At 37.5% G+C, this 13,177-nt stretch overlaps 1 protein-coding gene across 3 annotated transcripts in view; it reads left to right on the top strand.

Moving 5' to 3' along the window:
• Window positions 1–8,917, top strand: part of VIRMA (vir like m6A methyltransferase associated) — a 60,298-nt gene extending 51,381 nt beyond the window's left edge. For all 3 annotated transcript variants that reach the window (XM_030303868.1, XM_030303866.1, XM_030303867.1), the window contains 6 exons: window positions 34–194; window positions 845–941; window positions 4,431–4,597; window positions 5,295–5,626; window positions 7,731–7,874; window positions 8,570–8,917. In XM_030303868.1, coding sequence (XP_030159728.1) covers window positions 34–194; window positions 845–941; window positions 4,431–4,597; window positions 5,295–5,626; window positions 7,731–7,874; window positions 8,570–8,724 — 1,056 coding nt within the window. In that variant the 3' untranslated portion in view covers window positions 8,725–8,917. The remainder of the gene's footprint in view (window positions 1–33; window positions 195–844; window positions 942–4,430; window positions 4,598–5,294; window positions 5,627–7,730; window positions 7,875–8,569) is intronic.
• The last annotated feature ends 4,260 nt before the right edge of the window (window positions 8,918–13,177 follow it).

Here is a 13,177-nt window from a genome sequence, read left to right on the forward strand (position 1 = left end):
GTATCATCTTATTCTGCTTTTGTCTATATCTAGGAACATTCAAAAGATGATGACAATCTGGATTCTTTGTTGGACAATGTAGTTGGACTTAAGCAGATGCTGGAGTCATCTGGTGATCCTTTACCTCTTGGTGACCAGGATATAGAACCAGTACTTTCAGCTCCAGAATCTCTCCAGAATCTGTTTAATAATAGGTAAAACAAGCAATGTTTTGTGGTTGAGTATTGTATATTTAATGACCGAGGTCTAGAGAGGGCCAACAAGCTATTTTTGTTAGGGCTGGATAATAAAAATTCTAGGCTTTGTAGGCCACATTCAGCCTCTGTTGCATATTCTTCTGTAGCATTTTGTTTGTTTCATATGTTTTTTTAAAAAACTTAAATAATAGGGGCACCTGGGGTGGCTTAGTCAGTTAAGCATCCGACTCTTGATCTCAGCTCAGGTCTTGATCTCAGTGTTGTGAGTTCAAACCCCATGTTGGGCTCTGTGCTGGGTGTGAAGCCTACTTAAAAACAAAATGAAACAAAACTTAAATAATAAACCATTTCTATCTTACAGGCTGTACACAGCAGGCTGGCAGAATGGAGGCTATACTTTACTGATACTTCTAAAGCATAACTATTCAGTGTGATGGAATTACTCTCTAAATTTAGAAAAATTAAATATGGGCAGTTTCTGTACACATTGCTACAGTGTAATAAACTTGGCTTTTAAGTACTAATTTTACTAACAGTTTTGAGGGTGACATTTTAAATTGTACATTGTGCAGATTTTGCTTAGAAGATAAGCTAAAATAATTTGATTTTGGAATTCTGCTTTTTACCAAATGTCTTTTCTGTTCTAGGACTGCATATGTGCTAGCTGATGTCATGGATGATCAGTTGAAATCCATGTGGTTCACTCCATTTCAGGCTGAAGAGATTGATACAGATCTGGATTTGGTATAAGTAATTTTATTACTAAATATTTAGAAAAAAGTTATTGTTGATTTTTTTGGTTTTTGTGTGTATTATTAGCACTAAAATAAGATACATGTTGTATGGCTGTTAAAAGCCCATTGAGGGGATGCCTGGCTGGCTCCGTCGTAGAGCATGCAACTCTTCATTGTATTGTAAGTTTGAGCCCACGGTGGGTAATAGAGATTACTTAAAAATAAAATCTTGGGGCGCCTGGGTGGCGCAGTCGGTTAAGCGTCCGACTTCAGCCAGGTCACGATCTCGCGGTCCGTGAGTTCGAGCCCCGCGTCAGGCTCTGGGCTGATGGCTCAGAGCCTGGAGCCTGTTTCCGATTCTGTGTCTCCCTCTCTCTCTGCCCCTCCCCCGTTCATGCTCTGTCTCTCTCTGTCCCAAAAATAAATAAACGTTGAAAAAAAAAAAAATTAAAAAAAAAATAAATAAATAAATAAAATCTTAAAAACAAACAAAAAAAGGCCCGTTTGAGGACCAGTACTGCATTATTTTCATATCGGCTGCCCACTTAATGGTATCCAGGACATTCAGTATCTTATGCTACTTATTTTGCTTCTTTCTAGTTAGTGATATGTATATTTGAGAATGAGATGCTTTCTTTTTTCTCTTTCTGTTTTTTAGAGAGAGAGTGAGAGTAGGGGAGAGGGCCAGAGGGAGAGAGAGAATCTTAAGCAGGCTCCATTCTTGGTGGGGAGCCCGATGCAGGGCTTGACCCTGGGATCATGACCTGAGCCAAAATCAAGAGTTGGACACTCAACTGACTGAGCCACCAAGGTGCCCTGAGAATGAGATTCTTTGGGGAAAAATTATGTTTTTGCCTAAGTACTCTGAGGCACTTTGTTTTCTTATATTTGTAGGGTATAGAATAGAGAAAAGTATCCCACAGAATTATAATTCATTTCTGTTTTGGGGTTTAAGGAAAGGAATGGTATTGTGGCAATCTACTTTTAATTTTGGGGCAAATGTGAAGAATCTATTTATTAAAATAACATAGGTACAAAAGGGAATTCACATTCTTAAACGTAATGCTGAACATGTAAGAGTATAGTTAAACATTTAAAATTAGAAGCATGCTGATTTATGTTTCTCAGAGCCATATTAGGGAGGATGATTTCAGCCACATATTATACTATATATTATTTTTTTCTTGATCAGAAAAATAAATATATTTGGATATTCCCTGGTCCAAAAAGTGTTAGTATTTATTATATGCAATAAGACTAAAAGAATTATTTACTTCATGCTTAAGGTGTATTTAATATATTTGAGAGCTCCTTTCCCTTTTAAACTATTGCATAAAATCTGGGGTGCCTGGAAGGCTCAGTTGGTTAAGTGTCTGACTTTGGCTCAGGTCAGGATCTCACCACCCGTTAGTTTGAGCCCTGTGTCAGGCTCTGTGCTGACAGCTCAGAGCCTGGAGCTGCTTTGGATTTTGTGTTTCCCTTTCTTTCTGCCCTCCCCCACTTGCATTCTGTCTCTTTCTCTCAAAAATAAATAAACATTAAAAAATTTAATATCGCATAAAATCCGATTTAAATTGCATTAAAGAATTAATTTCTCACGGTGCCTGGATGGCTCAGTCAGTTGGGTGTCCAACTTTGCTTAGGTCATGATCTCAGTTTATATGAGTTCGACCCCTACATCAAGCTTGCTGCTGTCGATGTAGGGCCTGCTTCAGACTCCCTGTCCCCCTCTTCTCTGCCCCTCCCCTGTTCTCTCTCTCTCAAAAATAAATGAACATTTTTTAAAAAAAGAATTAATTTCTCTTGGGGTGCCTGGCTGGCTTAGTCAGTAGAGCAAGCATGTGACTCTTTTTTTTTTTTTTTCAACGTTTATTTATTTTCAGGACAGAGAGAGACAGAGCATGAACAGGGGAGGGGCAGAGAGAGAGGGAGACACAGAATCAGAAACAGGCTCCAGGCTCTGAGCCATCAGCCCAGAGCCCGACGCGGGGCTTGAACTCACGGAGCGCGAGATCGTGACCTGGCTGAAGTCGGACGCTTAACCAACTGCGCCACCCAGGCGCCCCAAGCATGTGACTCTTGATCTTGGTGTTTTCAGTTAAAGCCCCACATTGAGCATAAAGCTTGCTTAAAAATTACAAAAAGGGGCGCCTGGGTGGCTCATTTGGTTGTGTCTGACTCTTGATTTCGGCTTGGGTCATGTTCCAGGGTTGTAGGATTGAGCCCCATGTTGGGTTCCACCTTGAACATGGAGCCTGCTTAAGATTTTCTCTCTCCGGCCCCTCTCCCCTGCTAGCACGCTCTCTCAAATTTAAAAAAAAAAAAAATTTCTTCTTTAGTGTAAATTGTCAATGATTCTTTAGAACTGTTCTGTCCAATAGAACTTTATGCAGTAATAGAAATGTTCAGAAATGTGCTCTGTTTAGTATAGTAGCCATTAGCCTTATGTGACTGTTGAACAATGAAATGTTGCTAGTGTGACTGAAGAACTGAATTTTATTTTTTATTTAATTTTAATTAATTTAAATTTAAATAGGCACAAGAGGTTAAGGGGCTACCTACCATATCTAGCATCATAGATCTAAAATATTTGTTAGAAGGATGTTGTTTTCTTTATAACTTTTATATTGAATCACAACTGTCTTTATTGTAACCTTACATGGTTTAGAAAATTTGGGGTTTTAGGTTTGCTAAATTTAAATAAAACTTAAGTAAACATAATTTTTATTTCTCTGGAAGTAAACTTAGATTGGACCCTCATTAAATGCATAGAACTTTGAGATCTGTGGCACAGAATCCTTTTATAATAGATATGTTGACTATACAGGGCTTACAAAGTATGTTATTTTCAGATTCTTTGGGAAACGTTTTGGAGATGCTACTTTATTAATTTATATAGATAAATTCTGAGTTCCTTGTCAGACAGCAGAGGCCTCCCAAATTTGACAACCCTTCTTTGAGGAAGAATGCCACTCTCTTCCATCCCTCCAAAATGCAGCTGAATTCCTAAGATTTTTGACTACCAATGATGTTGCTTTTTGAAAGGATAAGGGAAAAGGGTGCCTGACTGGCTTAGTCAATGGAGCATACAACTCTCGATCTTGAGATTGTGAATTCAAGCCCCATGTTGGATGTAGAGATTACTTAAAAATAAATTCTTCAAAAAAAAGGTGGGGGGGTGCACCTGGGTGGCTCAGCTGGTTAAGTGTCTGACTCTTGGATTCATCTCGGGTCACGATCTCTGGTTAGTGGGATTAAGCCCTGTGTTGGGCTCCCTGCTCACAGTGCAGAGCCTGGTTGGGATTCTTTCTCCTCTCTTTCTCTCGCTCTCTCAAAATTAATTAATTAAAAAAAAAAAAGGATGAGGGAAAGAGGCCGACCTATAATTTATTTATTATGAGTCAAAGCTAGTTTATAGGAAATAAGAATTTTAATAAATGTTACATTAATAATTATATTTAAGATTATTTTTCATTTTGTTTAATTTTTATGATTGCAGGTAAAGGTTGACCTAATCGAGCTCTCTGAAAAATGCTGTAGTGACTTTGATTTGCACTCAGAATTAGAGCGCTCATTTTTGTCAGAACCATCATCTCCAGGGAGAACTAAGACTACTAAAGGATTCAAACTTGGGAAGCACAAGCATGAGACCTTTATAACTTCAAGGTAAAACTTTTTCTACTGAAGATCTTGATTGTGGTCATGGAAGCTTATTTCTTGCAATGTATTTAAAAAAAATTTTTTTTTTTTTAATGTTTATTTATTTTTGAGACAGGGAGAGACACAGCATGAACAGGGGAGGGTCAGAGAGAGGGAGACACAGAAGCTGAAACAGGCTCCGGGCTCTGAGCTGTCAGCACAGAGCCCGACGCGGGGCTAGAACTCACGGACCGCGAGATCATGACCTGAGCCGAAGTCGGCCACTTAACTGACTGAGCCACCCAGGCGCCCCAGTCTTGCAATGTATTTTAAGATAGACACTAACTATAAGAGAAAAAAGGAAGTTGACATAATACTTGAGTCATGAATATTGTTTGGAATTTTTTTTAAGATAATACTTTGGCCAGGATATCCCTGGTACTTTTGTTATGTTCTTCTACTTTATGAGAGTTTGGAAGGTTTGAACAAGAGGTGAACTGGATTATTTTAAATAATTGTTAGTCATATCATAAAATGTGAGTACCATTCTTAGCTAGTTTTGTTGTCCATCCCTGGAGAGGAATAGAGATGTTTGCAGTGTTAACACAATTGAAATAAGAACTAATTGAAATGTAGTTTTCAATATTACAAAGACTGACTTAAATATTCATTGGAAATAGAAAAAAAAAGAATAAGTTTTCATGGGGTGTTTTTATTTTAATAGCGGGAAGTCTGAATACATCGAACCTGCCAAACGAGCTCATGTTGTGCCACCACCAAGAGGAAGGGGCAGGGGAGGATTTGGACAGGGTATACGACCCCATGATATTTTTCGTCAGAGAAAACAGAACACAAGCAGACCACCATCTATGCACGTGGATGACTTTGTTGCGGCTGAAAGTAAAGAAGTGGTCCCTCAAGATGGAATACCCCCACCAAAACGACCACTCAAAGTATCACAGAAGATTTCTTCTCGTGGTGGATTTTCAGGCAATCGAGGAGGACGGGGTGCTTTTCACAGTCAGAATAGGTTTTTCACACCACCTGCTTCAAAAGGTAATTATTTATGTATATTTTCTAGTGGGTTAGAATATTGGAATATTAGCATATTTAATAGAAGTGATTTAGATGTGGGGCACCTGGGTGACTGAGTCAGTTGAGCGTCCGACTTCGGCTTAGGTCATGATCTCGCAGTTTGTGAATTCAGGCCCTGCGTAGGGCTCTGTGATGACAGCTCAGAGCCTGGAGCCTGCTTCAGATTCTGTGTCTCCCCCTCTCTCTGCCCCTTCCCCACTCATGCTCTGTCTCTCTCTGTCTCTCAAAAATGAATAAACATTAAAAAAAATTTTTTTTTTTAAAAGAAGTGATTTAGATATAAGTGATTCAGATGAAGTACTTTTCAGTTACTACAATTAAGCGACTTCTCAGACCACTGGTAACTATTTTCTGAGTACTTTATTGGATAGAAAAAAGAAATCTTTTTTTTAATTTTTAAAAAAATTTTAACAATTTAAAAAAATTTTTTAAATGTTTGTTTAATTTGAGAGAGAGAGAGCAGAGGACAAGTAGGGGAGGGGCAGAGAGAAAGGGAGACACAGAATCTGAAGCAGGCTCCAGGCTCTGAGCTGTCAGCACAGAGCCCAATGCAGGGCTTGAATTCATGAGCCACGACATCATGGCCTGAGCTGAAGTTGGACGTTTAACCAACTGAGCCACCCAGGCACCCCAGAAAAAATCTTTTTTAAGTTAATATTTAATTAATTGCATGTTTAGTGATAAGTTTAAAAGAAGTCAGTTGGCTAATTATTTTCCTTTTTATATTGAAAATTGTGTACATATACAATCTCACAGTTCTACTTGCCAACAATTTCCTTAGGATTCTTCTAAGTAGTTAAGCATTGATTCTCTTATCTACTTCTTGATGTTATATTGTTATGGTTATTTTTTTTAAGATTTAATTATTTATTTATTTTTAAATTTTATTTTAGAGAGACAGAGAGAGAATGTGTGAGCAGGGGAGAGGGGCGGAGGGGGAGAGAGAAAATCTTAAACAGATTCCACACTTAGTGGAGGGCCTGACACGGGGCTTGATCCCACAAACTTCAGATCATGACCTGAGCTGAAATCAAGAGTTGGATGCTCAACCGACTGAGCCACCCTGGAGCCCCTTAAGATTTTATTTTTAAATCTCTACACCCAACATAGGGTTCGAATCCACAACCCCAAGGTCAAGAGATATATGTTCTATGGACTGAGCCAGCCAAACACCCCTATTTAATTTGTTTTAAATTATTTCAAGATTTTGCCTGTGAATGAATTCCATTTGAAATGTTGTACACCTGTCATACCTGTTTCAGAATGCTACCCTCCTTATGGGCTCTAGGGAGACCACTGCACAGCAGAGCTTTAAGTTACAAATCTTGTTTCTTTTTTAAGTTACTGTTGTGGAAAAAATTTTTTTAAAGATTTTATTTTTATGTAATCCCTACACCCAATGTGGGACTCAGACTCACAACCCCGAGATCAAGAGTTGCATACTCCACCTACTGAGCCAGCCAGGCGCCCCTACTATTGTGGAATGTAACAGAAAAACCACAAAACTTGTTTTATTGATTGTCACAGGTGGCTACTTTAACTTACTGCATGAAATTTTTTGCTTCTGTGATTTATTAAACATTATTCCTTGTTTAAAAAAAGTTTCAAGATTTTAGAAACTAGGTATACTTGTAGAAATTATACTTCGCTAGTGGATTGTTGACATGTTTTCATGCTGCTGAGTTAAAGAGGTTGGTAGTGAAAGTGAATAGCAGTTTATATTAATAGCAAATACATAGCTGTGTTGGGACTATTATGTAAAACACTCTCATATCAACCCTTTGAGGTAGATTCTGTTAGTACACCCACTTTACAGAAGAGAAAACTATCAGCTGACTAGGATATATAAATGTAAGTGACAGAACCAGTATTTGAATGCTGGCGGTCTGGCTGTAGAGCCTCTGCTTCTAACCACATACGATGCTGCCACACTGTAGTATATAAGCCAGAATTTCACCGTTTCTCTTTCATTACTTTGAAGAATAAGAAAAGCCTGTTGAGTCTTTTTTAATTCAGTTGAAGTTGTGAAAATAGTAGGTTTTGATTGTGTTTTCCTCTTTTTTAGGAAACTACAGTCGTCGGGAGGGAACAAGAGGCTCCAGTTGGAGTGCTCAGAATACTCCTCGAGGAACTTACAATGAAAGTCGTGGAGGCCAGAGCAATTTTAACAGAGGACCTCTTCCACCGTTGCGACCACTTAGTTCTACAGGTATACATCCTTCCGAGTTGATATCGCTGAGGCAGGGAATTGGGTGGGGCGGGGGGGGGGGGCGTGGTGAATCCTCCTTTTTAAGTTGTCAGATGTCATATACTCTCATTCTGAGAGAGGATATTTTAGAACATAGACTTATAATTCTAAAGTCAATTTAATTTTATATCTGCAAATGAATGCCCAATGTTCATATTCTGTGGGAATAATAAAAATTCTGGATTCTGAATACACGTATAATCTGAGCAGTTTCACAGTGATGTGCTGATAATGAAAGCCAATCCTTAAGATACTTTTTTGACCAAAGTATTTTAGTAATAGAGATATTTTCATACAGTGTATTCTATTTTTGTTTATAATATTGGTGTTGTGTGAGTAGGCACATAACCTGTTTTTCCTCAAACATTACTATATCAAGTCCAGAATTCTTCTGGTCAGAAGTAGCTTTTGGTTTCATATTCACTTACTTTTTTTATAACAGCTTTATTTGCGATATAATTCTCACATACGATTTACCTATTTAAGGTAGACAGTTCAGCAGTCTTCATCACATTTACAGAAAGAACCTGCACATGGATTTTAAAGGGGCAAAGAGTAATTCCTCTCTTAGTTTGAGCTCAGTTTTATAGGTTACTATTTCTATAGTGGGAATGTAAAGGGTGTTATGACTAAAAACTATATTCTTTTTTTTATAGGCTACCGCCCAAGTCCTCGTGACCGTGCTTCCAGAGGTCGTGGGGGACTTGGACCTTCCTGGGCAAGTGCAAATAGCGGCAGTGGAGGCTCAAGAGGAAAGTTTGTCAGTGGAGGCAGTGGTAGAGGTCGTCATGTACGATCCTTTACACGATAAAAATTCTTTTGGGAACATCCTGAGTGTATACGAACATTTCATGAGGACAATAAAAGTAAAATAAGACATTAAAGGACCAACTTAGACTTAGCAGTTATCTGGAGACATCTGAGAGAATATTTTTATCTGAAGAAAGCAGATTTTGTTTGATACCTAACACAAGATTTCAATAAAAATCCAAACTTTGTATGTACGTTTGTATATATTTTTTCCCTTTCATATATAACTATTTACAAAATTTCTTAGGTAGAAAATGAACAATGAAGTGACTTTGGTTTTAGTGTATTTTTGCCTATGCCACAGATGTCCTCAATACTTTCTCAGCTCATGGTGCCCTTTAGTGTTGCAGTAACTTTTTCACAGCACAGCTAAGCCAAAAGAAGTACCTAATACTTCTATTTATTAACAGTTGGGTCCAAACAGCTTCATAAGAATTTATATCATAACCATGAGTAACTGTGAACACTGCCACCTTCTTACTTTGGAACCAGCTTGGACACCATCAGTATCATTTCCTGTTCCACAATGCTTTTTGCATAGTACTTTTTATCAGAGCTGCTGAAAACCTGGTTTTGCAAAGATACACTGTCATGGGAAAATTTAGTGCTAATTAAAGTACCTTGAAGTAGTAGTTTGTGTTGTGTCGTTGGACACAGTAACAGATGTGTTACTCCCAAAAATTTAAAATACCCTGTGACATCTGTGTTAATTTACTAGGATGCCCTGGTGCTGGGAATCTTTTGGCTGTACCAAAAGAAACCTGACATTCTTCTTCATATTAGAAAGAAATATGTACGTACTTTGTGTTTCAACTTTATACCTACTTATGCTATTTTATTATGCAATTTTTTAAAGCCTAAATGAGACATAGCCTAATAATGGTCTTTTGAGAGTCAGAAACATCTAATAAAGTCTGGACTTTACATACAGAAATAAAGTTGATAACTTTGAGAAAATAGCCATATTTTTCCCAAGGGTCTTGACTCAGCCTATATAACTGGCATAAAATATAGAGTTCTTAAACAACAGGAGTGTATGAGTCTCATGCCATCCCTATAATCACTGTTTTGCCAAACTATTTGTGGGAATATAAAGTATGTTTGTTTGGAAAATACTTTAAAGAACTCTGAGCTCTAAAGACTCTGATTTAAGGAAAAGGTAATGGAAATCTTTTCATAACTATAGTAGCCTCAAAAAATCCAAGGTAACTTAAATCTCTTTCATTCCTGAAACCTAATGAGTTCATTCTCTCTAAAGATGCATTTTTCACATTAGCTAGAATTCAAAGTTTGTCCCTAATGTCTGACATAAGTACACAGAAAAATAGTTGTTTTTTAAGTAACTGCATTTCTTAAATAATAACATATGGCTATATACAAATACGTAATTACTTGACTAGTTTTTTAGCTTTAAGTTGAATATAATCTCTGAGAAATATTCAGAGTTGTTTCTGCTGTTTGCCTTAGATGATTCAGGCCAATATTTCAGACCAGCCAAGATAATAAATTAACATAAATGCAAATTAATACCAGACAAATTTAAAACGTCTTGAGTAATTAAGAGTCTTAGATAAACATGTTGACTATCCCTTTCATGCATGCATCACTCAGTTTTTATAGCAATCCAGCAAAGGAGATATACCATAATTTTATAGATAGAGAAAGCTGAAGAGGAGCTTGACTCAAAAGTGAAAGAAACAGGATTTAGAACCAGGTTGGCTAGCTTGTAATTCTATACCTCTTTTTTTCCGTCTTGGAGAAGTATGAAGCTACGTTTTAGGTTGAATGATAATAAAGATAAAAATTAATTTATCATAGGGAAGTGTTAATTCCAAAGGCTTAACACTCTGTTTTAGTCATTTCTAAAGTGAGCCAGATAGATAACTGGGGGATGTTTGCTGTCATATATATTTAGATCTCTATGGAAGGTCACATACCTTCAAAAATAAATCAATTTTATATTATATGTACTTTGGTAAAATGGGTATATGCATTATTTGCAAAACTACTTTGTTTTACATAAGACATTTCAGGAAAAGTTTTGAATGGTATTTAGAAATTAATGAAAATGGAGAATACCTTTAAGAATAAAACTTATATTCTATTTAACATATAATACAAGGAGTTACTGAGTTAAATCTTTAATTGAATGATTTGTATTTTTTTCATAAGTATAGGGAAAAAGAGGGGTGCCTGGCTGGCTCAGTAGGTAAAGCATACGACTTCAGCTCAGGTCGTGATCTCAGGGTTCGTGAGTTCAAGCTCTGCATTGGGCTCTGTGCTGACAGTTCAGCCTGGAGGCTGCTTTGGATTCTGTGTCTTCCTCTCTCTCTGGTCCCTCCCCCACGCACACTCTGTCTCTCAAAATAAACAAAAAAAATTTGTGAAAACTCAAATAAGTTTTTAAAGTAACTTTTTTAAATAGCTAAATAAAAGACATTAGAGTTGTATGTTAGATCATATATAACATCTCTGGAATTATTTTTGCATAAAGACTAGTTCAGATGAAAAACGTGATTTTTATTTTTAAATTCATAGGCCAGATAGATTAATAATTAGCAAGATTTTATAAGGGTCCTATAAATTCATAAGCTAGAGAAAAGGTTGCAAACTCAACTACTAGCAATGGCCTGGAAAGTAACAAATGTGGGAAGAGAATCAGTTGAAGAACAGACAGTGAAAACTGGAGAGAGTTGTTAGTTGGTATTTTGGCTTCAGTTCCAGAGTGAAAATAGGGAAAGTTGAAGCAGGTGGCTCTGGAGAGTGCCTGCAGTGTTAAAGGAGACTAGGCTTCAGCTTCAGCTGATCAGTAACTTGGAAAACTGACAGGTCCAATGCTGATGCATCTTCTGACTTTTTTTATTTTTTATTAAAAAAAATTTTTTTAATGTTTATTTTTGAGAGAGTGAGACACAGTGTGAGTGGGGGAGGGGCAGAGAGAGAGGGAGACACAGAATCTGAAGCAGCCTCCAGGCTCCAAGCTGTCAGCACAGAATGGTGAGGTCAGGACCCCAGCTGAGGTCGGACACTTAACTGACTGAGCCACTCAGGTGGCCCATTTTCTGATTTTATTAAAAAAATTTTTTTTTTATTACTCAGTGGGCTTCAACTTCCGCTTCTTTCAAAGAAGCCAAGGGGCGCCTGGGTGGCTCAAGCAGATAAGTGGTGAACTTGTTTTAGCCTCAGGTCATGATCTCATGGTTTGTGGGACCAAGACGCCTTGTCGGACCTCTGCACTGGCAGTACAGAGTCCTGCTTGGGATTCTCTCTCTGTCTCCCCCTTCCTCCCGCTTTTGCTTCTCTTCTCAAAATACAGAAATAAACTTAAAACAGAAGAAGTCAAAAATTTGGACCATTGTGTGAACAATTTTTTCTTTGTGTGTACATAAACAATTTCCAAATGCAGCAGTTAATAACTATATGAGCCCAAAAAACACAAGTGCAGGGCAAAATTGTGGCCAGAGGATTCCATCCTGAAGAGTTTGATAACATCTGTTTTACAAATTGGAACTGGATTACTGCAAAAACTTACCACAATTTGAGACAGTAAAATTTACCAAGTAAATTGTGGTAGGACATGATGCTATGGAGCTCTTTGGAGCCAAAAAGCTTGGATTTGAGAACAGCTTATCATCTATTAGCTGTGCAACTTAAATAAACTTTAATCTCTTATCCTAATCTATCTCCTTTACCTACCTCACTATGTCTTGAAGATTAAAGAAATATATATTTGACTTTTTTCTTTTTGATGTGTAGAGCATATTATTTACTAAATTGCTATTTAAATTATTTCTGAAGTCATAGGAATTAGTGCCTGCTTGAAAAATAATGTGGAAGTTATGGGAATAGAGTTACAGCTCTATTTGTAGATCTACTGAAGCATTTTGATGGGACTTTAGGGAGGTTTTTAGTTTGGGGATACTTTTATAATAGTTTCTGTAGTATACATTCTAAGTGAAGATAGTCCAGTTTCTAATAAGTTCCAGGATGCTTAGGAGCATGTGGTAATATTTTGTAAATACAGGAGGGGTAGATGATACAAAGTGCAGGGAACAGTGAGTAGTCTACTTTGGCCAGTATTGGATGCTGGGATCAAGGGTAGAAGAAGAGGAGGGAATGTGTACTTGGAGACTAGGGCTAAATTGCAAAAGGTCTCTTATTTGCTGTGCTCAGCAACAAAATAATTTTTGTTACTATGAATGACATTGTAAACTTGGCACACCTTAGAAGCATCTACTATTGGTGAGTGACTGAAAGATGTTTTCCATAAGTTAATCATAACCAGATTTATGCTTTAGAAAGATATCGGGGCGCCTGGGGTGGCTCAGTCAGTTAAGCATCCAACTTCGGCTCAGGTAATGGTCTTGCGGGTTTGTAAGTTCGAGCCCCACGTCGGGCTGGTGCTGACAGTTTGGAGCCTGGAGCTTGCTTTGAATTCTGTGTCTCCCTCTTTT

The sequence above is a fragment of the Lynx canadensis genome, chromosome F2 (genome assembly GCF_007474595.2).
Source record: "Lynx canadensis isolate LIC74 chromosome F2, mLynCan4.pri.v2, whole genome shotgun sequence".
Taxonomy (NCBI): domain Eukaryota; kingdom Metazoa; phylum Chordata; class Mammalia; order Carnivora; family Felidae; genus Lynx; species Lynx canadensis.